The sequence below is a fragment of the Hippocampus zosterae genome, chromosome 11 (assembly GCF_025434085.1).
Source record: "Hippocampus zosterae strain Florida chromosome 11, ASM2543408v3, whole genome shotgun sequence".
In the NCBI taxonomy this organism is placed as follows: domain Eukaryota; kingdom Metazoa; phylum Chordata; class Actinopteri; order Syngnathiformes; family Syngnathidae; genus Hippocampus; species Hippocampus zosterae.
Window position 1 is genome coordinate 5,878,328 of NC_067461.1, and position 23,827 is coordinate 5,902,154.

Genomic DNA, 23,827 nt, shown 5'->3' on the forward strand with positions numbered 1-23,827 from the left:
TTCAAAGATAAGGAGCAAAATAAAGAAATAAATAAAGAATTCTAAAAATAATTACTGAAGTAAAGCAGAGATTTTGTTCTGTTTTTATTGGCTGCTTGATTTCAGTCAGCTCATTGTGACTCACAAATGAGGTCTCCCTCCTCCTCCTCTTTCTCCTCCCAAAGCCACACGTCTCTCCTCTTCACTTCTCCTTTCAGTTTTCCTCTAACTCTAAGGAATATGGTCCTTCTCCTCCCGTGAGAACACATTTTGGATTTACTATCAACCATGTTGCGGGTAATTGTTGAGTCTGCGTGCGGGATCCCCAAAAAGAAACTGGGCAACCCTGACCCAATTGTTTCTATTGTTTTCAGAGGTGAGAGATTATGAATGACTTTACATAGCGAAAGGTGAAATTTCAGCAATATAGGATTTGGCGTGTCGGTTTTTAACATATATTTTATATCAGCTTACCTTAAGTCACCTTTGTTTGATTATTTTATTCCCGAACATTTTTCTTGAGTCTAAAGTGAATTGGGACCATCATATGGTAAATCGCCATTATAGCTCTGTTAATTAGACACTAGAAGCAATAATATACAACACAAAGCGCAATTTACAATTGTACTAAATAATTATATATCATTGCATCTCTAATGGAGTTTATGCATTTTCTCTTGAGTCCAAACTGAATATTATGACCATGATAAGATAAATAAAATAAATTCTACATGGCTACGGATTCTAAAAATGTAGTATGTGTACCACTAGTTATGGGCTCCCTGTAGTGGTTTGCAAAATAAAATTTCAAGTACAGTTCAGTTGTATTCAACTTTTCTTTTAATCTATTTGCTTGTAAACATTTTTAAAATTATTTGTATGTGCAGTACACTCCGTTAGAATCAAATATCTTTTTGTTTTTCCTCTGTGTAAACACAGTGTGACTTACGATGTTAGACATACAATAATAATTGCAATTCAACAAAATAATCATTCATAACACTTGATTTGCCGACTCTGCTTCCTTTATTGTGTCTACACTGATTTCACAGTTGCATAATGCCTCAGTGACACACTTCTTTTTTCCAACGAGGTTGCCTTTGTGATTTCAGGTGAAAAGAAGAAAACCAAAGCTGTTGACAATGAGCTAAACCCCGTGTGGAATGAAGTGAGTGCAGTTCACAGGAGTTGTGGGCCGCCCATAGTGAAACAAGAAATGCAGAAATGTTGACTCGGCATGTAGGAAAGCATCTTTGCGAAACAAATGTATCTCTCTTTTTTTTCTTCGTTGCAGGGGCTGGAATTTGATTTAAAGGGTTTAGCGTTGGACGCATCTTCATTCATCGACGTGATTGTGAAAGACTATGAGACTATCGGCCATGACAAGTATGTGATTGTCAAGTTATTCTTGAACTCAGCACAAATGATCATTTTAAAAAAAGGAATTAAAACTCACAGTGTTACAGGGCCTTTTTTTTGTAGTTTTACATCCAAATACGAAAAGTAAAAATAAATGAAGTATAATTGCCATTTGAGATTGTGTAACCCGTTAAAACCGCTACATTTTTAGGATGGATTAATTTGATAAATTGCATTCCGTCCTATTGCTTATTGCTGAATCCTCATTTAGTGCAGAGCTTCCTGGATTACAATATTTCAACATTGACAGAAAGAAATAAGTAGTGATTGTCGAAAAGGAAAGGCCGGTAAATAAATCAGGATATAATTAATTGTTTACTGTCTTTGTAGGCATAATCCCCACTCGGACCCATCAAATTATTTAAACTGGAATTTGTAATCCCTTTAAGGTAGTTTCATCCATCCATCCATCCATCCATTTTTCATAGGACTTGCCCTCATTGGCGTTTGCACAGTTGTGGGAGTGAACACAGCCGACTTGATTCCCCGGGCAATCGAAGCGGCTCTTCTCATTCCCTTTAAATTCAGTCCAGTTGAGGCATGTGATCTGGCGGAAACATGACGGACTCGCCCGCTGGAGTCCATGCAGCGATACATACATTTATGAGAACCTGCAAAAGAAAATCTCCACTTGCGGGTGATGTAAAGTTGGCCGCTGTAAAGTAGGCAACTGGACTGCTTTGCACCCTTGATCTTGCGTGTGTGTATCTGTGGTATTTTTCCTAATGAACATCATCATCATCACCGGGAACACACCCACACAGACTGTTACTATGGTTAAGTTCAGACTTGTAGAGTCCTCAAGCAAAAAAAGCATTGTTATCCTTTTCGCTGTGCTTGTCAGGAATGTTGCCTTAAAAGGGCACAGTCACTGTTCTCTTATAAACATCCCCTCACAGGATGCCACACCATCACACTCTGTAGTCATCATGCACTTTAGATGTATACTTTAGAGTACAGTAGTGTAATTTAAAGGTTTGTGCAGTGCAAACAGGGGGCGGGTGGGGGAGGGGGTATGAAACAATCCAGTGACCCATCTTCAGAAAGCTTTCAGTCTGTCACACACTTGAATATTTTTCCATGACCCCTTCTCCAGACGCCTGGTGGTGAGTTGAGCAAGTAGAATGCCTGTCCCGGCTTGTCATCCTGACACAGCTGAGATTTGCAGAATGGAGAGTTCTTTTTTTTTTGTGCCGCGACCTGGATTTTAGGGAAAGGAATGTGAACCATGCTTTAAGAAAAGCATCCATTTTTAATACAGAAAATTATCGATAGATTTAATTTAATATAATTAAGCTTCATTTTATGTGAAGCGCGTTGGTTTGGGTTAACTGTATTAACTTTGGTGTGGGTTGAGTGCACTTTACAACATTCGGAAATGCTGTTGCTTTTAAAAGGTATGGTATGAAGGATGCCCTTACGTGCTTTTTATAGCAGCAGTGTGTTTGAAGAAAGGGCCGAGAGCTGCTGCTCCACATGTGGCTGCGCTTGTTGTTTTAAACTCTTGAGGGGTTCGAAACGTTCATCTAGTGTGCAAAGTATCACATTTGTTCTCAGACTGAATGACAACTGCTGCTTTCTAGGCTAAACTAACTTAAAAAAAGAAGCGGACCATGAATAAGATCGGTCCTGTTGTCATAAGTTTGCTTTTCCCTTTTTCCTCCCAGCCCCCACGGCTCCCTTGGCTTCTAAATGTGGCCATCCTGGCACCAAACACGACCTGCCTGTGGTGCATGCTAATTGTTTCCATCCTTTGTCATTTCTCATGCCGTGTTTCCATCATCCTCAGCGCGTTTATTACATAACATCAAATTGTGTACCCCAGAACTAACTCGGCAAGAATTGAGCAGTTAAACTGAAGATCTGAAACCAAAAGAGCGTCCCGAAAAAAAAAAAACACACACACACACACAAGGGAGGAATGCAGATGACAGAAAATGACAGACCTCCTTATGTACATAGCAGAACAAACAAAATGAACTTATACTGTATCGTGACAGTGGTACTAAGCAATGTAGTAGTCGTGTCTTTTCCTTCCGTTTCTGCAACGTTCAAAAAAACATACGTTGATGATAATAGTTGGCAGTTACAGTGCAGAAGACTCCGTTCATTAATACTCACTATTTAGATTGAGGAAGCAGAAACGAAACAGCAGAAAACAGGAAGATGAGTGATGTGAAAATTCTTTATTTTGGCTTGTGTTTACATAGTGAGCTTTTGGTGGGTGTGTGTGTGTGTGTGTCTGTGTGTGTGTCCTAGCCTATTGCCGGTTGAATTGGTAAAACAAAAAGTCAATACATAACGCCCCCTCCCCATCCCCATTTCGCTCCGTTATTTATTTGTATTTTTTTTGTAGAAAACATAGTGAATATTTATCAGTGTTTGTGGAAGATTTGAGGGGTTAATTTTTTTTTTAAACACCCTCCACCAAATTTCAACGAGTGTTTATGAGTTTATTTTTGCTATTCGCGGGCTGGTCCATTGCTTATTCCTCACAGATAGCAGGCTCAATTGTAGTGCTCGGCAAGAGGGAAAACCCAGACTTGTCGCCAGGCCGTAGCGATGCAAAATGGGAATTTTCTGTAAAATAAATGAATCACATTTTGCAATCCATTGCGGTTAATAACCACACGGCGCCATCACAAAGGTGAAGATGGGGAATGAGGAAGTGGAAGTGGTCCATTCCCTCCACGCGGTTATGAACAATTAGTCACACAGTGGCCAGTTTTCCTCCCACACTATGCCTTTGACAACAGCTTTTATATCTTAAAACAAATGATTAACTGTAAAGATTCATGGTGAATTTCTCATTTGATTTTCAGGTTCATAGGCTCTGCGAAAATCTCGCTAAGGGACTTGGCCGGTGGCCACTTGAGATCACTCCCGTCCAAGAATGTTCCCCTGAGCAATGACAAGCAGCAGCCAATTGGGGTAAAAAGAACCCCACAGTCTTTTTTTTTTTTTGCTCACAAGATGGACATCTTTGGCTAATGTTAGCATTTAATCAGCGCGGAGGAGACTGTCACCTGGCAACATGATTCAGTTAGCAAAGCTTTGTTTGTTTACAAATATCTTTAGAAATATCTGAAAACTTTTCAAATCAATTGATATTTCATGATGACAGTGTGGACGTGTTGGGCTTGACAAACATCGAGCTCACACGTGTAATATTAAGAAAATGACAAAGCGCAACTTGAAATATTTATTCTGTGACAATACACTCTTTGAGCCTCTACTGAAGAAAGACAAAACGCTGGTTGTAATCTAATTTAAAACAAAGGTTTCTCAAAGACGCAGTTATTCCTTTATGGCAGGGCGGACATTTTTTTTGGCTAATGCTAGCATATAATGAGCGCAGAGTAAAACTTCACTTATCAACATGAATCAGTTAACAAGATGTCTGTGCGCGGAGTAGACACGTTGGGCTTACATCCAGCTCATAATATTTAGAAAAGTTGAAACATTTATTCTGCACCAATCCACTCTTCAGCTTCAACTGAAGACAAAACGCTAGTGCTAATGTCCGCTCAAAACATCAGAGGGTTCCTTAAAGGGGCAGTTACCCCATTATGACGGGGTTGACACGAATACACCAAAGACAAGTTATGATGTTGACCATCCAGCATCGGATTGTAAATATAATAATTGTGTGTATTTTTTTTTCAGGCTACCATTAATTTACTCATCGGGTATGAACCACCCGGGGAAGCTGCTGATGGCGACGTGTCACATGTGGATGGTAGGAATCCAGCGCACTTTTATTATTTTGGATCTCAATAGATTGTGTAGCTAATTTGGGCAGGATATGAATCGTTTTGAATGTAATTGTAAATGTTTGGGGGAGTAGCTGTAAAGAGAGTCAATGACTGAAATGTTTTCATTCCACTGTGGACCCCAGCAGCCTGCGAGGAGGCCGACGAGGGGGATGCAGACGTGGATGCGGGGGATCATGTGGGAAGCCCAGCCGGTCCAGGTACGCCAGTCCAGCCCGGTAAAGCGAGTCACAAGCCGCTCCGCATCAGCCGCAAGAAGCACAGATCCCTGGCTAACAAGCCGCAGGATTTCCAGGTATTGTATTGGAGCGTCAATTAAGACGGGAATTTGTAACCACTTGAATGACAGAAGGCGTAAACAATAAAGGTCTCTGATATCACATCAGTCCTGTACATTTTCTTAGAAACTGTCACTTAACGAAGAATTAAAAAAAAGAAAACTGTCAGAATGCTTCTTTTCACACATCCAGATTCGTATCCGTGTCCTGGAGGGCCGACAACTGTCTGGCAACGACATCAAGCCCGTGGTGAAGGCGAACGTTTGCGGCCAGACCCATCGGACGCGAATAAGAAGTGGCAATAACCCTTTCTTTGATGAGGTACCGAGTTCATCTCCAGCTATTCCTTTATAACTTGTGTGAACGCCGAACAATATTCAGACGTTATTCAGCACCGAAATTCTTTTGTTTTTGGTCTTCCTATTTTTCTCTGCCAATTTAAAACCATTGCAACTTTGAAATATTGACCTCATTCAGGACATTGTGAGAACTATTGTCCACATTGCATGAGTAGTCAGTCAACCCAGAGCCCAACAATTTGTAAACAAGCCATTAAAAAGCCCATTTTCCAGAATGTTTCCAATTTGAGTCCTAATTTTTTTTTTTTTTGTTTGCTTATTTGCTTCCCCTTCAGACATTTTTCTACAACGTGAACATGCTCCCTTCAGAGCTGTTGGATGAAAGTGTCAGTCTAAGGGTGTGTACCTTTTTGATTTTGAAAATTTGACAATGTGTGACAAATAATAGCCTCATTTCAATTGAACCGAACGCTGTGCTTTTTCAAAGGTTTATGATTCCTTCTCCCTCCGAGCTGACAGTCTCATCGGCGAGTTCAAGGTATTGCAGTTTGAAACTTTTTTGGCTGGCCTTATTGTCATCATTTTTTGATTTATTAATTTTATTGCGTTAAGTATATTACAATTTGGGGATTTTCACTTCTTTTCACGTTGACCAATTATTTGTCCAAACAGTGGCATTAAATCTCTTTTTTCTCCAGCTAGATGTTGGCTACATCTACGATGAACCAGGTGAGACTTTCCCCATAAAATGTTTTTTTTTTCTTCCTGTGTGTGAACAGTTTCTAATGCGTATACTGTGTTCAGGTCATGCCATACTGAGGAAATGGCTGCTGTTGAGTGACCCCGACGACTCCAGCTCCGGGGCCAAAGGTTACCTGAAAGTCACCATTATCGTGGTGGTGACTGGGGAAGAGCCGCCGGTATGTGTACATCCTCCGAGCACCGTGACGGGAGTACACTATATAATGGGCTTTTATGTTGCTTTTGGATCGGTCACCAGATTCGGAACACTTGCAAGCGTGGCAGATATAGGATATAGTTTGGTGACCTTAATTACCGTATTTTCCATACTAAAAGCCACACCTTCAATGAATAAGATAAGATAGGAAAATCTTTATTAGTCTCTCAATGGAGAAATTCCAGATTCACAGCAGCAAAGTTATGAAAGGAAGAAGTAGAACAACAAAATATAGGAGCTGCTGGAAAGGCAGCCACTCACGCGGCATGTCATTTTTTTCATACATTGGGCGCACCGCATTATAAGACGCAATCTACAAAGCATCCACTAGATGGAGCTGCGCTCCGGGAAATACCAACGGAACGATCAGATGTCAGTAAAACGTATTTGAGCTTTGAAGAAAATGGAAGGCTCTTAGGTGCACCTTTTAGTGCGGAAAATACGGGAGTGTAATTGGAACTGTCAGAATGTTCTTTGTGTCAACTCGTGCATTAGATCTCATTAAACGTATTTTAAGAGATTATTGTAGAAGTACATTCTGAATAACTGCACTGAAATTGGTCCTGCCGTGCAGAGTGAGAAGAGAGAGCTGAGCGAGGATCAGGACGACATCGAAAGTAATCTTCTGGTGCCGCCAGGAGTTACGATGCGATGGGCCACGCTCAGCCTCAAAGTGTTCCGTGCAGAGGACTTGCCACAAAGTAACGAAACAACTATGTTCAATACTGTGCAGCGTGCTGTTGGTAAATCTCCATCTATACTGTACAACTTTTTTTTTTCTCACTTCATAGTGGATGACGCATTTGTTCAGACGGTCAAGCAGGTCTTTGGCGGGGATGGAGACAGAAAGAACTTGGTGGATCCGTATTTGGAGGTCAGCTTTGCTGGAAAAAAGGTAATCAAGTCAAAGTCAAATGTTTTCTTCCCTCGTTTGGGCAAGAAAATAATTTTCATTTTTGTCATTTTTAGCTGTGCACCAGAATCGTTGAGAAAAATGCAAATCCCGAATGGAATCAGACCGTCCACCTCCAAGTTAAGGTAAAAAAAAAAAATTGCGCCATGTGGCGGTTGATATTAGAAGTCTTGAATCACCTCCATTGTCCTCTGCAGTTCCCGTCCATGTGTGAACGCATCAAGTTGACCATGTTTGACTGGTAAGAAGTGAGCAATTTTCCCACCCTGTAACACTGTTACACTGTTGCTGTTGTTTGACGTGCCGACGTGCTCTTGGCAGGGATCGAGTCAGCAAGGACGACGCGATCGGAACAACATACTTGAACCTCAGCAAGATCTCCTCCGCTGGCGGAGAGCTTGAAGGTAAGGCTAAGTGTTGTCATAAACAGCAAGCATAAAAAAAGGAAATAAGATGCAACCTGAGAGTTTTTCTCAGGTTAGAGCAAAAGTAAAAACAAACACACAAAAAAAAGAACAAAAACATAAATTAAAAAAAAAATAAAATAAAATATACAGTACCAGTATTTTTGATCAATATTATTTTACAGTATATGGAATTCAATGAAACTACCAAAGTGATACATTTTTATATTCGTACTAGAGAAGCAGAGACTATAAAATAGAATCTACTACTACTCGTAATAATAATAAAACGTTTCACGGCATTTACATTTTATAATTGTGATTTGTCTTGTTTCATTTTTAAACAGACACACAAGGTGACGTTTGCAACAGCTTGTCTGAACATACGTAAGAAATTGTGGGCACCAGTTTGAAAAAGACTTTGCCGTTTTTTTTAAAAAAACCTCTTCGTCATTGTGTGTGTATGCATGTCAGGGTGACCCAAAAGCTGCTTGACCGATTTCTGAAAATTGTTAATTTTACTCAGTCCAAACAACCAGGCCAAGACCACACATGTTTTGTTTTGTTTTTTTAAACAAGAGTTCAACGTCTGACTTCTCCACCAAATTTCATGGGAACCGGTCAAGTAGTTTTGGTTAAAACGCACTTGTTAAAACACACCCGTCTGACGTCTTGGTGGTGGTAATAACATTGGGAAAGAGGAATAACAGTAGAAAGAAAACAAAATCAATGACAATTTATAAGGGTTGTTAAAATTGTTGTTTCATTTTCAAACAGACGAACAAGTTGAACATTGCAACAGCCTGTCTGATTGTACGTAAGAAAGGACCAGTTTTAAGACCTTGACTTCCTGTTTAAAAGATGTCTCAGTGTGTGTGTGTGTGTGTGTGTGCGTGTGTGTTTGTGTTTGTGTGTCTGCTCATTGTAGCGAGCCCAGCCACAAGCGAGTCTGGTTTCCTGCCAATTTTTGGGCCTTGTTATGTCAACTTGTATGGCAGCCCAAGGGAGTTTACTGGACTCCCTGACCCGTATGAGGAACTTAACCTTGGCAAGGTAAAAAAAAAAAAAAAAAAGAAACAAACTATGGAATGTTTTGACGATCTCTCGTTTGAAAGTCTCCATCGAACTTGATTGCACTTGCAGGGTGAAGGTGTCGCCTATAGGGGGAGGGTCCTTGTCGAGCTGTCCACTCTTCTTGATGAAAAGGTGGATAAGAACATCGACGATATATCCAGTGATGACATCCTGGTGGCACAGGTAGGATGATTCAAAAAGTCAGCTCTATTAACAGATGTCTTATGGAGAAATGAATTTTGCACATGCTCTCACGTACCCCATTCCCTTCCCTATGTGCAAGTCTTCAACATCTGTTGTTCTGTTTTATCATTGTCGCAATGTGATGAGGTGTTTTTTTTTTTCCAGATCCCAAATATGACATACGCAAATTAATTAGCATTTCACTTTAATTTCTTGAACACTTGTATCACAACTGTCGGCCTAATTGACATAATACTGCATCAATCCGAGTTTCTTCGCCCATGACTTGATAGCTAGGCTCGGTTAAGATCTGCCTTTTTCGGAAAACATTCTTCCCCTGCATATTTGGTATTTGTGAATTCTGCTGTTTACATATTTTTTTAACCTATACTCGGTTCACTAAAAAAAAAAAAAAAACTCAGTTATTTGCAGTTGTGGTCATGCCCAACACCCCGTCTAAAATCAAAATATTGCTTTGACACCATCCAGGTGTGAGGGGACTAAGTTGAAGTAATAGGAGGAGCTTCATTCAATCAGGCCATGGCCTCATCTAATAGAAACATTCTTCCGCTGACAAAATAACAACTGCTTAGTTCCAAAGCGACAGTACATACGCCCATTTTAACCTCTAACCACGCCACATCCTTTGCTCTTGCGTGCAGAAATACCAGCGGAGGAGGAAGTTCTCGCTCTGTGCCGTGTTCCACAGTGCCTGCATGCTCCAAGAACCGGGAGAGCCCATCCAGTTCGAGGTCAGCATGGGAAACTACGGCAACAAGCTGGACTCCACCTGCAAGCCTTTGGCGTCCACCACTCAGTACAGCTTTGCTGTATTTGACGGTATGAACGTAAAGTTACTGCAGACGTGTATTTGGTACTTTAATAGAGACAACCTCCACTATGAACGAAAACATTTTTTTTCGATAGCTGAAATAGAAATATACAACTGAGATCATAAGTTTACACACCCTCTTATAACGGGGCATGTGTGTTTAATCAAATTATGTTAACAAACTCATGTTACAAAGGAGTTAGCAGACATCTGCCTTGATTTAAAGTGTATCTGATTCACTCAAAGTAAATATCAGATGTTCTAGTCGCCTTTTCCTGACATTTTTGTAGTCGCAGCACAGCTACAACACAAAACCTTTAGGCCACTGTGCACACGTTTGCCACCACCTTATCTTTTTTTTTGTAATTGAAAATGTTATAGTTCACAAAAAAATATGGAAATTTTTTTTTTACAGTTTTTTTAAAATATTAAAGATAGAGGTGTGTCGAGATTTTATATGCACAACTACACAATTGGAAGCACTGCAGCCGGGAGATATTTTGATATTAAGAGAATTCAGTGCTAGGAAGGAATTTATGCAATTTCACATTTGAATTTGCGGCAAATGGAAATCAGTGCCGTCCGCAAAAAAAACCTTACTGCCTTTTTAAACGGCCGCTCGTGACCGTGCTGAGACTTCTGTTCTAATATGCGATATATGTCTTTATCTCACTTTTATAAATTCTTCGGAGAATCTCTCGTCATTGCTTCAATTACAATACCAGTATATATTTTGTCTGCCCTCAGGTAACCACTACTACTACCTGCCCTGGGCGGACACGAAGCCAGTGGTAACGCTCACTTCTTCCTGGGAAGACATCAGCCACCGTTTGGATGCCGTCAACATTCTTCTCTCTATTGCGGAACGACTCGTAAGATTAAGGCACAATGGCACGTTGGAACAACACGTCGTTGCAAACGTCGCTCGCTCATCATCTCTGCTTTTGTCATTTCAACGTAGGAACGCAACTTGTCCTCTTTGAAAATGGCCATCCAGTCCAAGGTGTCTGAGGACCGAGTACTTGAAATTTGGCTCCAACTCATCAGTCTCTTGCTTGAGGACTTGAACAGGTAATGCTTGACGTGTTTCAGACGATCTGATCTGCATAATTTGCAGTTTTTGAAAGCAGGAACACATTTTTGGGCACAGTATCCAGCTTCCAGAGATGGAAGGCCAGCCCAATGTGACCGTGCTGGATCTCCAACTAAAAAACATGCGTGACGCAGCACTGAAGAGCCTCCAACAGATGGCTAATTGCCTGAGAGAGGAGGCAAACGATATCAAGGCAACTGTCAGTGACATTGAAGACTGGCTGGACAAAATCAAGCAGCTGGCAGATGAGGTAAGATAACCCGTTCATCACAGCGAGGATACGGTCCACAACTGCAACTTAGACAGATTGTATATTTAAGTACATATTGCTGAGCACCTGTTTTTATTCTCTCTTTCCAGCTGTTTGTAACTTGAAATTTCCTGTCAAACTGACGCATAAAATGAAATTAAATGTCGGGTAAATAAACACCAAAGCATTAACATCAGCCATACAAATTCATCCATCAAAGAGCCACTCGATTAATATTTCACATTTGGCCAGATGGTGTCTGACTAAAACTCAATGAGCATATTTCTCTTCACTAATTTCCCCAAAATGTTTGTGACAATCTTACGCCAGCCTCAGAATAGCATGCCCGATGTGATCATCTGGATGTTGAGGGGCGAGAAGCGCGTTGCTTTCGCCCGCATTCCGGCTCACCGCATTCTCTACTCCGACTTCAGCGAGCAGGCCTGTGGAAAACACTGCGGACGCACGCAGACTATCTTCATGCAGGTACCCTGACAAGTCACCATCGCGCTGCCACGTGTTTCGTAGCTTCATTTTTTTCCCCCCCGCTTTTGGATGTTTTTCAGTACCCCATGGATAAAAATAAAGGCGTCAAGATTCCTGTTCAGCTGCGGGTCAACATGTGGCTTGGTCTCTCCGCATGGGAGAAGAAGTTCAACATTTTCTCTGAGGGAAACTTCAGTGTATATGCAGAAATGGTAACTTCTGCTCAGTACTGAAAATTGTTTACACTTTTTGTGTTTATCGCCAAGCTTTAAAAAATATATATATATTATATAATATATATACATAATATAGGGCGGCCCGGTAATCCAGTGGTTAGCACGTCGGCTTCACAGTGCAGAGGTACCGGGCTCGATTCCAGCTCCGTCCTCTCTGTGTGGAGTTTGCATGTTCTCCCCGGGCCTGCGTGGGTTTTCTCCGGGTGCTCCGGTTTCCTCCCACGTTCCAAAAACATGTATGGTAGGCTGATTGGACGTTCTAAATTGTCCCTAGGTGTGAATGTGAGCGTGGATGGTTGTTCGTCTCTGTGTGCCCTGCGATTGGCTGGCAACTGATCCAGGGTGTCCCCCGGCTACTGCCCGAAGACGGCTGGGATAGGCTCCAGCACCCCCCGCGACCCTAGTGAGGATTAAGCGGTTCAGAAAATGGATATATATAATATTATATATATATATACACACACACACACACACACACACACACACATCAATCCATTTATTTCTATGCCACTTAGAATGACTTAGCATATTTAATGTCAATCGTGTTTTGATTTTAGATTGTTAACTCATTCAGTACCAGCCAATTCTGGACAAAGTCTGAAATGACGTTTAAAAACGTCTTTGGGAGTGAATGAGTTAATTATTGCCCATTTATTGGCCTTGGGAGAAACAGCTTGAACCACCCGTGCCCGATCACTAACTTTTATTTTCCAGCTTATACATCCATCCTCTCTCCATAGTATGAAAACCAGGCCCAGTTGTTTGGGAAGTGGGGACCCAATGGTCTGGTGGGTCGCCACAAGTCTTCAGACGTGACTGGAAAAGTGAAACTCAAAAAAGAGCGCTTCCTGCCACCACGCGGCTGGGAGTGGCAGGATGACTGGTTCGTCGACCCTGAGCGCTGGTACATCTCGATTTTTTTTTTTTAAATCATGATACAATGTTCCAATGATATGTGTCAGTTTATGGTTTTTTCCCCCTCTGACATTTTTTTTTAAAGCTGTCACCAAATAAGTGTGCTTGCTTCAAGCTATTTATCACTCGCAGTTGACTTAAAAAATACCAAAATGTTCAAACAAATTTATGTCCACGAGCTTAATGGCAACATATAGTGCGAAACACCATAGATAGCCTTACAAAAATGTGCATGAAGGGAGCTGCTGCTGTCCACAGCTCACAGCCAGACACTAACATGCAGTCTCGATGACGCACTGCTGAACCAGGCACCACACACCTCTTAAAGGCACATGTACAACAATACGAATAGTATTCGCTACCAATTTTGTCTATGTTCATATACAAGCACAAAACAGAAAAATAATCATACTAATACTCTTATCAAATTGAACTTTTTTTTTTTGAAGACAGAATCTGTGATGCAGCTCTTGGATGGGACCTCATTAGATTGTGCAGTTGGTTATCATGCGTCTACTGAACCGTGTACCTTTTAGTTCACAGGCCACATTCCTAACCACTTGTCCATCCCGGGTTTTTGTTATGATACACGACACGATATCCGCACCTTTCAACTCTTTCCTCTGTTAATTGTTAGTAATCATAATTCACTGCACGTTCCAGCCACCGTAACCAACAGCAAATACAATCGCAGGAAATGGAAAAAATAGACATTTCAATTTCCAGCCATTTTTTTTTGTATGAGGAGCACTCGTTCCCTCCCTTAGTGCGTACATTCTCGCACTGGGGCTCGTGTAAATAGTTTATCGTGGCACACTGTCTTGTGTCACAAAGCCTCCCAGCAACATGTGTGCTTCTGCTGCTTTTTTACAGCCTGTTGACAGAAGCCGACGCGGGCCACACAGAGTTCACGGATGAAGTTTTTCAGAACGAAACACGTTTCCCCGGTGGGGAGTGGAAACCTGCTGCGGAGCCCTACACCGATGTGGTAAACAGTACCCTCCTCTGCGCACGCATACACACACACATACACAACCTGTATCAACACTATGCGAATAATGCAGGTGAAGATTAGGGGACAAAAGCCTTGTCTCATTCCCAAAATTCCCATTTTTATCAGTTTACTCTGCGCTATTATGTCGTCGCTCTCGCCACCAAACCCTCTGAGACTTTTTCACACGACTGTCGTTGGCCTCAGATGTTTGCGAACATTCAAAAACCATTCAGTTCTCCGTTTTGTTTTACTTACCCCTTCTCTCATAAGCCTTGATGCTCGAGGCTGCTGTTTTTAAAGGTCACATTAACTCATGATGTGACACACAGCTGAGAATGAAGGATTCGTCTCACAACGTGACCCACAAGGAAAGATGCAGAGTAAATGTGCCTCCTTATAACTAAAAATCCATGAATGTATTCTGTAAATTCAACTGACTCACTTTCTCTGACAGAAAACATACTTTAACCCTTTCAGGGACAGCGGAGCTTGAGTTGGTCAGGTTGGTTACCGTATTTTCCACACTAAAAGGCGCACCTAAAAGCCTTCCATTTTCTTAAAAGCTCACAGCGCGCCTTAAAATCCAATGTGCCTTGTGTATGGTCATTATGGTAATATTTTCACTCCAAAATGGCTCCTTGCTCGAGACATGCTGACAACGCAGAGTTCAAACTTAAGGTGATCGGTTACGCAGTTGAACACGTAAATAGAACAGCGGCAAGGGAGTTCAACATCAATGTCATAACTTGCTGTTGGTTAAGTGAACTGTGTCGCTGCTTTATTAAATAAGCTTTACTGAGGGTCTGATTGTTCTGTTGGCGTTTCCTTGAGCGTGGCTCCATCTAGTGGAGGCATTGTAGATTGCGTCTTATAATGCGGTGCACCCAATGTGTGAAAAAAATTACAAAATAGGCCATTCATCGAAGGTGCGCCTCATAATCCAGAGCGCCTTTTAGCGTGGTAAATACGGTATTTCAATGTTAGCATCAGGGAGTGACTTTTGGCCAACAGCATCTCCTCACGAGTGCTCACATTTTCCCTTTCTGTGTTTGTCTCCTACATTCTTTGGTTAAAATACACAAAAGATCAAAAAGGAGCCAACTTAATATCCACTGCACATTCAGGTTTAAATCAAGTGAGTCTACAGTATATTATTATTGAGCGATTATGAGGCAATTGAGTGCAAGCGGCTCGGAAGATGAATGAATGAATGAATGAATGAATGAGTGAATCTGTGTCTATGTGCGCTATAGAATGGCGAAAAGGCTCAGAGCCCCTCAGAGTTTGAGTGTCCCATTGGATGGACTTGGGAGGACGATTGGAGTTTTGATAGCAACAGAGCTGTCGATGAAAAAGGTATTGTATAACGTGAGGGGGGCGGGGGGCGATCCACAGTTAAAAATGTGTTAACGTGTTTTTGGTTTTTTTTTAACTCGAGGCTGGGAGTACGGCGTGACCATTCCACCTGATGACAAACCCAAAACCTGGGTGGCAGCGGAAAAAATGTACCACATCCATCGTAGGAAGAGGCTCGTCAGACCCAGGCGGAGGACATCTGATAAAACTGTCGCCGATGTCAGCAGCAGTTGATGACCGATTTAGAAAAATGGCACTCAAATGGTCATTCTTGACTTTTCACTTCTTCAGAGGCGAGAGACCGGGGAAGGCTGGGAATATTCCTCCCTCATCGGCTGGAAATTTCACCGCAAGGAGCGCTCGTCCGACACGTTCCGACGCCGGCGCTGGCGAAGGAAGATGGTCCCGTCGGACCGCATCGGGGCTTCTGCCATCTTTAGGCTGGAAGGCGCACTGGTGAGTCGATTCATTGGACACTTCGTAAGATTAGATATTAATATTAAACATTTGAATGAGTTGATCACGAATGATTTTGACACAGCTTTTGTGGATCTTAGATAACATTACAAGTGGATCTCAAGTGATTAATAAATGTTGTATACGAGAACAATATTTTTTTTCCATGCGGCCGTAGCAATGACAACATAAGTCATAATCATTGTCTTGGTGATTCGCTTGCATGTGGCTCTTCCTGTTAAGTTTAAGTATTTTTTTTTCCAGTTTGACTTAATACATGCAGTATTGACATATAAAAGGTCCTTGACACAATTCTTCCCTGCATTTTTTTTTTTTTGTTGACAGGGGGTTGACGTGGACGAGAAGGCCAGTAAAACGGATGCCGCCAAACTATTTGGTGCCAACACTCCCACCATTTCCTGCCACTTTAGCCGTGAGTTGTCAGAGTCAGATAAAGTGCATGACTGATTAAAGGCCCTTTTTTGCTTTTTATGTACCGCTTCCTGACTAGCCCCGTTGTAAGATAACACAAGCATTATCGCCAGTCACATTGTTTGGTTATGTTGTATTCTCTCTGCGGTGAATCATTTGAAAATGCTCTCTTCAGGCTCTTGTGTTTATCAGCTGCGAGTGTACGTGTACCAGGCGAGGAATCTTTGTGCCATGGACAAGGACAGCTTCTCAGGTGACGACTCAAAAGGGATGTGCAAGAACATCAAATAAAATCACGAATAAATAAACCACCCTAATCTGAATGTTTAACTTTTTTGTAATGATGTTATTCCTCAATTTTCCCGTTGATTGCTCTTGGGGTCCCCCTAGTGGTCACGCGGACTTAAGCACATCCTCAGTTGCCTCATGAAGCTTTGCCTACTGACTCTTCCGTGTGCAGATCCATACGCCCACGTGTCATTCCTTCACCTGAGCAAGACCACAGAAGTCATCGCTGCCACGTTGAACCCCACGTGGGATCAGAGTCTCATCTTTGATGACGTTGAAATCTACGGGGACCCACAAACCATTGCCCACAACCCACCGGATATCGTGCTGGAGCTTTATGACAGCGACAAAGTGGTGAGTTTTGAGGAAAATTAAGAAACCGTGACCCATGATTAGACTTAGTCTAAGTCAGCCATGTCCAAAGTCCGGCCCGGGGGCCAAATCCGGCCCGCGGTCGAATTTCATCCGGCCCTATTACTAAAATTTGTTGAACAATATTGTTGTTCAATGTAAAGAATGTCAGCCAAGGTCGGCCCCCCGACATTTTACCACATAAAATCTGGCCCCCTTGGCAAAAAGTTTGGACACCCCTGGTCTAAGTGTTTTCTGTCATCCAGGGAAAAGATGAGCCCTTGGGTCGCTGTACCTTCCCGCCAGTAGTCAAACTCAACCTCGCTGTAGATTCTGGCAATAAACTGCAGTGGTACCCAGTTACCAAAAAAGGCCGCAGTGCTGGAGAAGCACTGCTGGCGGCTGAGCTTCTACTGAAGGACAAGGTAAACATTGGACAATGATCAATAACGTTTGAGTTGCCAAGCGTTGAGTGCTAAACGGAATGAGAAATAAAACAACATGTAAGATTTAATGTTTTGCTCGTATCTTGCAGGCGAATGAGAGAGATCTTCCTTTGGCTCCTCCTCGGCGAGGGGAGAAGCTCTACATGGTTCCTCAAGGAATCAGGCCTGTTGTGCAACTAACTGCCATCGAGGTAATGCCTTTCATTCTGACTGTTACACTTCTGAATGACAAAGAATGTTTTTTTTTGTTTTTTTATTGCCAGGTCTTGACCTGGGGGTTGAGGAACATGAAAAGCTACCAGCTGGCCACGGTCACTTCTCCTAACTTGATCGTGGAATGCGGTGGGGAGATCATTCAAACGGCCATCATCAAGAATTTCAAGAAGAATCCCAACTTCCCTGGCTCTGTGCTGCTACTCAAAGTGGTACGCGACCCTGGAAGTTTACTGAAATTGCATCGCTAGCTTCATGCTAACACATCCGTGTTGTTGTTTTTTTTAATGTTGTGATATTCCATTGTTTCATATTCTACTTACCACTCAAATCAGAAAACAATTTTGAAATTAATTATTTTTACACTTGTATGTGTTACTTATTTGATCGTCATCGAATAAACTAAATTATATATTTTTTAAAAAATGTAATCCGTTGAACTTCCGGTTCAATTTACCAAAGTCGCTCCGGTGGAAGTACATTACAGTAGTAATTCGTCTGAGGTACCTTATGGACATAGAAAGTAGCACACATAACGTATGTTTTTTCTGCCGACACATATTTTCACATTATTAAAAAATAATAATAATAAATTGACTCTCAAAGCGTTTGAACATTCCGCTGGACACGTTTTCTGAGGCGCCATAGACGCCATTAAGAAGCACATTTTCCACAATATTTTCCCTTCATATCACGTGTTGTTTTCCAGCTTCTCCCCAAAGAAGAGATGTACGCTCCTCCCATTGTCCTGAAGGTCATCGACCACCGACCCTTCGGGAGGAAGCCGGTGGTGGGCCAGTGCACCATCGACTGCTTGAAGGACTTCCGCTGTGACCCCTACCAAGTTAACAGTCAAGTGTGCATGTCTGCCAGAGGTAGGCAGACTCGCATGCATACAAACGTCACTATGTACCACGTTAGTCGCTATTTTTCACATCCTATTCGTATTTCAGTGGCAACGATAGCAGCTGCTCAGGGCGATGTCATCATAGACATCGAGGAGAGGCCGACTATCAAAGCTGAGGTGAATCGCAAGGCACGCACGTACTTGTGCAGATGATGATTTATTAACCTTTTCTTTGAATCTTAAATTACAGGTTCAAACTGACAAGGTGAGTCTGTTTCTTTCTTTTTTAAAAAGATACAGTAGTACCTTGACTTTCGACTGCTCTTAACTCATTCAGTACCAGCCAAGTCTGAAAAGACGTATAAAAACGTCTTTGGGAGTGAATGAGTTAATTAGGAGATTTTTAGAGTATGAGCTGTCGCTTGGTGATTTAGGGTTAGGGTTCGGCTTTAATTGCTTATTTTGGGAACCTGGAACGAATTAATGACATTTCAAGTCATTTCAATTGGTAAAATCGATTTGGTATGAAACTAAAATGAACTTGGTCACGGAAGGAGTTACGCTCATCAGCCAAAGTATCACTGATTTTTTTAGTTTTTCCTGCATGTCCTGGTTCCACAAATATCATAATTCTTCTCAATTGTGCAGGAAGCGGAAGCAATTGATTGGTGGAGTAAATTCTACGCCTCGATTGGGCAACAGGAGAAGTGTGGCCCCTACCTGAAGAAGGGATACGACACATTACAGGTGAGGACGTGATCGTCTTCACACATTATACTCTCTGTCGTGAGTATTCGACAGCCGCGTCCGTTTCACTTTGGACTTAGAGTATGCCCAAAACAAAAATGAACAGGAAGGATTTTGTTGTAATCAAATGATAATGAAATGAGATTAAGATTTCCTTTCATATTCTTGGAAATAGGTGAATTTGCCTTTTCATGATTTTCATTTCAAAATCGGTGTTGTGGCTGGATCATACCAATCCTTTCACTGTCCAAATACTTCTGGGACGTAACTGCATTATTGCACCAACAGGTGTACGACTGTGAACTGGAGCAAGTGGATCAGTTTCAGGGACTCACCGATTTTTGCAGTACTTTCAAACTCTCGCGAGGAAAGACGGACGGAGAGGAAGATGATCCCTCCGTTGTGGGAGAATTCAAGGTAAGGAAGCCTGCGTTGTACGTACCAACAAATTAAGTCAAGCAATGAATTTCGCCTTTTTTTTAAGGCCGTAAATCCTTCATCCGTTTTTTGGTCTTTGACGACGCACAGGGCTCGTTTAAGATCTACCCGCTGCCTGATGACCCTGGGATGCAAGCTCCTCCCCGACAATTCCGAGAGCTTCCCGAAAGTGGGCCTCAGGAGTGTCTGGTCCGAATCTACGTGGTGCGCTGTATCGACCTGCAGCCCAAGGACACCAACGGCATGGTACGTTGAAGATGGAAGACATTATAATACTGAAGACACAACTGACATTGTTTTCTTTCAGTGTGATCCATATGTCAAGATTTCACTGGGGAGGAAGACCGTGGATGACCGGGATAACTACCAACCAAATACTCTCAATCCAGAAATTGGAAGGTGAGTGTGCTTATATTTTGCTCTCACGACTATTTTTGGCGCTAGGCGGGACCGCCGTACCGTTTGAACTTTTCTTAACTTTGTTGAGGATGTTCGAGCTGTCCTGCTACTTGCCACAAGACAAGGATCTGAAGATCGCCGTGTACGACTACGACTTGCTGAGCCGGGACGAAAAAGTCGGCGAGACCATCATCGATTTGGAGAACCGTCTGCTGTCCCGTTTCAGGTCCTGCTGTGGCCTTCCGCAGACTTACTGCATGTGAGTACCGTATCTTATATGGAAAGTGGCTGCAAATATCTACATGCATGGCGCATACGGTGTCCCCCGCTTTATTGCAGTATTTTTTACTGTATACTTATGAACTGTAATGCCTTTGCGTGTGGGAAATGAGAGCCATGTACTTATTCAGTCATTTGTTGAATGCAGTGACAAAAACTGAAAAAAAACCCCCAACTTCATAATTGTTCTGTTTTATTACTTCCTTACAGCGCTGGGATGAATCAGTGGAGAGACCAGCTGAAACCTTCTCAGATCCTCCAAAACGTGGCCAAGATTAGGGGCGTTCCTCCACCACGCTTCGAGGGAGACGGAAGCGCTTTGTCTTTCTCAGGAAAAGAATACAGACTGCAGGATTTTGGTAGGTTTCCAGTTTGATTTATCATGAGCAAACTAGCTTGTCCATGAATGCATGTTCACTGTGGTATTCCGTGCCCCCCCCTTTTTGCAGAGGAAACCACGACCACACACCCCCACCTTGGCCCGGCCAGAGAGAGACTGTCACTGCATGTCCTCAGAGAGCAGGGCTTGGTACCCGAGCACGTGGAGACCAGGACCCTGTGCAGTTCCCACCAACCCAACTTGTCCCAGGTTGAGAAACTTTGCTGAATGTTCACAATTAGTCGTGCGATGTTGACCACGGAATCCAGTACAATTGCCAGAGTCAAAACACACATTAAAGCCGTTATGCAAATCTCACGAAACTTCAGCTTGAGCAAGTTTGGACTGAGCACAAAAATGAATTATTATTATTTCCTATGGGAAAATGTTAGGACATTACTAAAGTCAACCAGTGTGTCACCCAATAGCGGTCTACTATGCTTTGTAGTTTTCACCGGAAATGGAAATGTCGTTTCCCCACAAATACAGGGACGCATTCAAATGTGGGTGGACGTCTTTCCCAAGAGTCTCGGTCTGCCGGGGCCTCCATGTGACATCACTCCACGGAAAGCCAAGAAGTATGAAACTTTGGAGGTTGAGTGTTGTGAATGGATGAATTGAATATTGTTGAATCTTTCAAACAGGTTCTTCTTGCGTGCCATTGTTTGGAACACAACTGATGTCACTCTGGACGAAACAAGCATCACCGGGGAAAGCATGAGCGATATCTATGTGAAAGGGTATTTTATTTATACACACACACACACACACACACACACACACACACACACACACACGTCACAGGTTCGATTCTGTATAATTCCTGTGTGGTGTTTGCATGTTCTCCCCGTGCTTTTTCTCTTGGATGCCTGCACGCTGGTGCGTGTTTTGCTCATTTCTTCTACGATATCGTAGATGGATGCCAGGAATGGAGGAAGACAAACAGAAGACCGACGTTCATTACAGATCGCTGGACGGCGATGGCAATTTCAACTGGAGGTTTGTCTTTGCCTTCGACTACCTGCCCGCAGAGCAGCTGTGCGTCGTCTCGAGGAAAGTGAGTGAGAGCGTACAGTGGGGAATGGACGTGGACATTGCGTGGAGGCCATAAATCCAATTACGCTTCTTGTACTTTGCTAGGAACATTTCTGGAATCTGGACAAAACCGAGTTTAGGATTCCACCCAAGTTGATCATACAGATATGGGACAATGACAAATTCTCCTTGGATGACTACTTGGGTAAGACCCAGGAAATGTATGCTGTGAAAGTAAATACTGACAATTACTGTAATGTTTGTCCACAGGCTCAATTGAGCTGGACTTGCTCAATCTGATCGCCCCTGCAAAGACCCCCGAAAAGTGCAGCTTGAAAATGTTGCCCGGAATGATCGGCTCCAGCACATCCAAGAAGTTTGTCTTCAACTCACTCTTCTCGCAAAAGTCGGTTCGTGGCTGGTGGCCGTGCGCCATTGAGCAGAATGGGAAGAAAGTCCTCGCCGTATGTTTGAGCTATAATATGCATCCATCCATCCATCAATCAATTTACTAATCTAATCCGCTCATCCTCAGCCTATCCCACCTGTCTTCAGCCAGTAGGCAGGGTACACCCTGAACTGGTTGCTAGCCAAACAGTGCAGACATACACGAATAACCATTTGTACTCAGAGTCACAGCTCGGGTCAATTTAGAATGTTCCATTAACCTCCTGTGCATGTTTTTGGAACGTGGGAGGAAATCGGAGTACCCAGAGAAAAACCACACAGGCACGGGGATAGCATGCAAACTCTATAGAGGCAAAAGTCGGAGCCGTAATCGAACCCTGCACCTCTACAATGTGAGGCGGACGTGTTAACCACACACACACACACATTTTATTTACCGTGTATATATATATATATAATATATATATATATATATATATACTGTATATACATACACATATTCTTTTTTTTTGTTTACTATTACAGCCAAGTTATACTGTACTGCTTCCAAGGACAAAGAACGTGCCAATTCCTTGGCACTAAGCTGCCAAAAGATGGCGCCAAAGGACTGCTTTTATATGAGATGAAGGCTTTAGCGTCATCTTGTGGTATTTTAGGATGACAGAAAGTACCAAAATAGTGGACAGTTTTACCCCGAAGAACAGAAAATGGGTCCCCCCCCCCAAAAAAAAAGTACAGTGAATAGAACAACACAGAATTTGTCTTACAAGCAATTAAAACATACATTTTCCTTAATTTGTCAAATTGGTGTGCTTTATAGGGGAAAGTCGAAATGACGTTGGAAATTGTGGAGGAGAAGGAGATGGAGGAGAGACCAGCAGGGAAAGGCAGAGAAGAGCCCAACATGAATCCGCGACTGGAGCCACCTAAGTGAGTATCCTTTGGAATATGAGTTGTCTTCACATTTTCTTGACCATGGGTAATCATCGTCTCCCAATTCCTCTCCGCCAGCCGTCCTGACACCTCGTTCTTCTGGTTTACAAACCCTTTCAAGACCATGAAATTCATCATATGGCGAAGATTCAGATTGGTTTTCATCGTTGGGATCCTACTGCTGCTAGTCTTACTGTTCCTCGGGATCCTTTTCTATTCTCTACCTGTAAGTTCGCTCATTTGACATATTTATCCCAAATATTTATGGCACGTGTTCATAATTTGACACTGACAACTATGCAAATACTCTTGGCCTGCGTCACATGGAAATTGTTCTTTATGCAAGAGTTAACAATTTTCACATTTATCTCCACAGAACTATATTTCCATGAAGATTGTGAAGCCCTTCTCCAAGTGACAGCAAAAAAGACCCGGTCAACCATTTTGATGCAGAATCTACAAATTGATGGTCCTTCATGACTTGATTAAAAAGTCACCAGAGCAGTTTGCATCATTTGCACAATCGTTGAGTTTTTTTCTTCCCCCCATTTTAAAATGTTATTTTTAATATATTGATCTTGTAAATTGTTTCCCAGGCTTATGTTCTGTCTATGGAATGTAATATGCCAATTATCTCACACATCTTCTGTTTGTGTTGTCTTTTTAAAATTTCATTATAGCCTATTCCCTTTTACCTAACATACTGTACATTAATCTAGTGTAAAGTGTTTTCC

General features: G+C 42.3%; 1 protein-coding gene across 2 annotated transcripts; it reads left to right on the forward strand.

Moving 5' to 3' along the window:
• Window positions 1–169: 169 nt before the first annotated feature.
• Window positions 170–23,735, forward strand: myofl (myoferlin like). Of its 2 annotated transcripts, XM_052081258.1 has the most exons (54): window positions 170–355; window positions 1,092–1,147; window positions 1,274–1,365; window positions 4,221–4,329; window positions 5,065–5,137; window positions 5,297–5,466; window positions 5,642–5,770; window positions 6,084–6,146; window positions 6,236–6,286; window positions 6,447–6,477; window positions 6,553–6,668; window positions 7,281–7,407; window positions 7,498–7,601; window positions 7,676–7,744; window positions 7,817–7,860; window positions 7,941–8,023; window positions 8,801–8,836; window positions 8,952–9,076; window positions 9,167–9,280; window positions 9,943–10,120; window positions 10,860–10,984; window positions 11,074–11,183; window positions 11,263–11,455; window positions 11,786–11,941; window positions 12,022–12,153; window positions 12,918–13,081; window positions 13,966–14,080; window positions 15,340–15,442; window positions 15,525–15,661; window positions 15,734–15,898; window positions 16,244–16,331; window positions 16,506–16,583; window positions 16,791–16,972; window positions 17,236–17,394; window positions 17,505–17,606; window positions 17,679–17,840; window positions 18,338–18,503; window positions 18,582–18,652; window positions 18,726–18,740; window positions 19,124–19,222; window positions 19,511–19,639; window positions 19,751–19,906; window positions 19,968–20,059; window positions 20,148–20,318; window positions 20,549–20,697; window positions 20,788–20,927; window positions 21,207–21,295; window positions 21,362–21,457; window positions 21,633–21,774; window positions 21,858–21,957; window positions 22,023–22,216; window positions 22,981–23,090; window positions 23,172–23,319; window positions 23,470–23,735. In XM_052081258.1, the coding sequence occupies exons 1-54, from the start codon at window positions 268–270 to the stop codon at window positions 23,509–23,511; spliced, it is 6,138 nt and encodes a 2,045-aa protein (XP_051937218.1). In that variant the 5' UTR covers window positions 170–267; the 3' UTR covers window positions 23,512–23,735. The 2 variants fall into 2 exon arrangements, with proteins under 2 accessions (XP_051937218.1, XP_051937219.1); XM_052081259.1 differs by lacking the exon at window positions 8,801–8,836.
• Window positions 23,736–23,827: the final 92 nt, after the last annotated feature.

Coding starts and splice junctions, on each gene's coding strand:
- myofl (XM_052081258.1), top strand. CDS start 268: ATGTTGCGGGTAATTGTTGAGTCTGCGTGCGGGATCCCCAAAAAGAAA. Junction 6,147..6,235: donor ATGAAAGTGTCAGTCTAAGG/GTGTGTACCTTT, acceptor GCTTTTTCAAAG/GTTTATGATTCCTTCTCCCT. Junction 12,154..12,917: donor TCAGTGTATATGCAGAAATG/GTAACTTCTGCT, acceptor CTCTCTCCATAG/TATGAAAACCAGGCCCAGTT.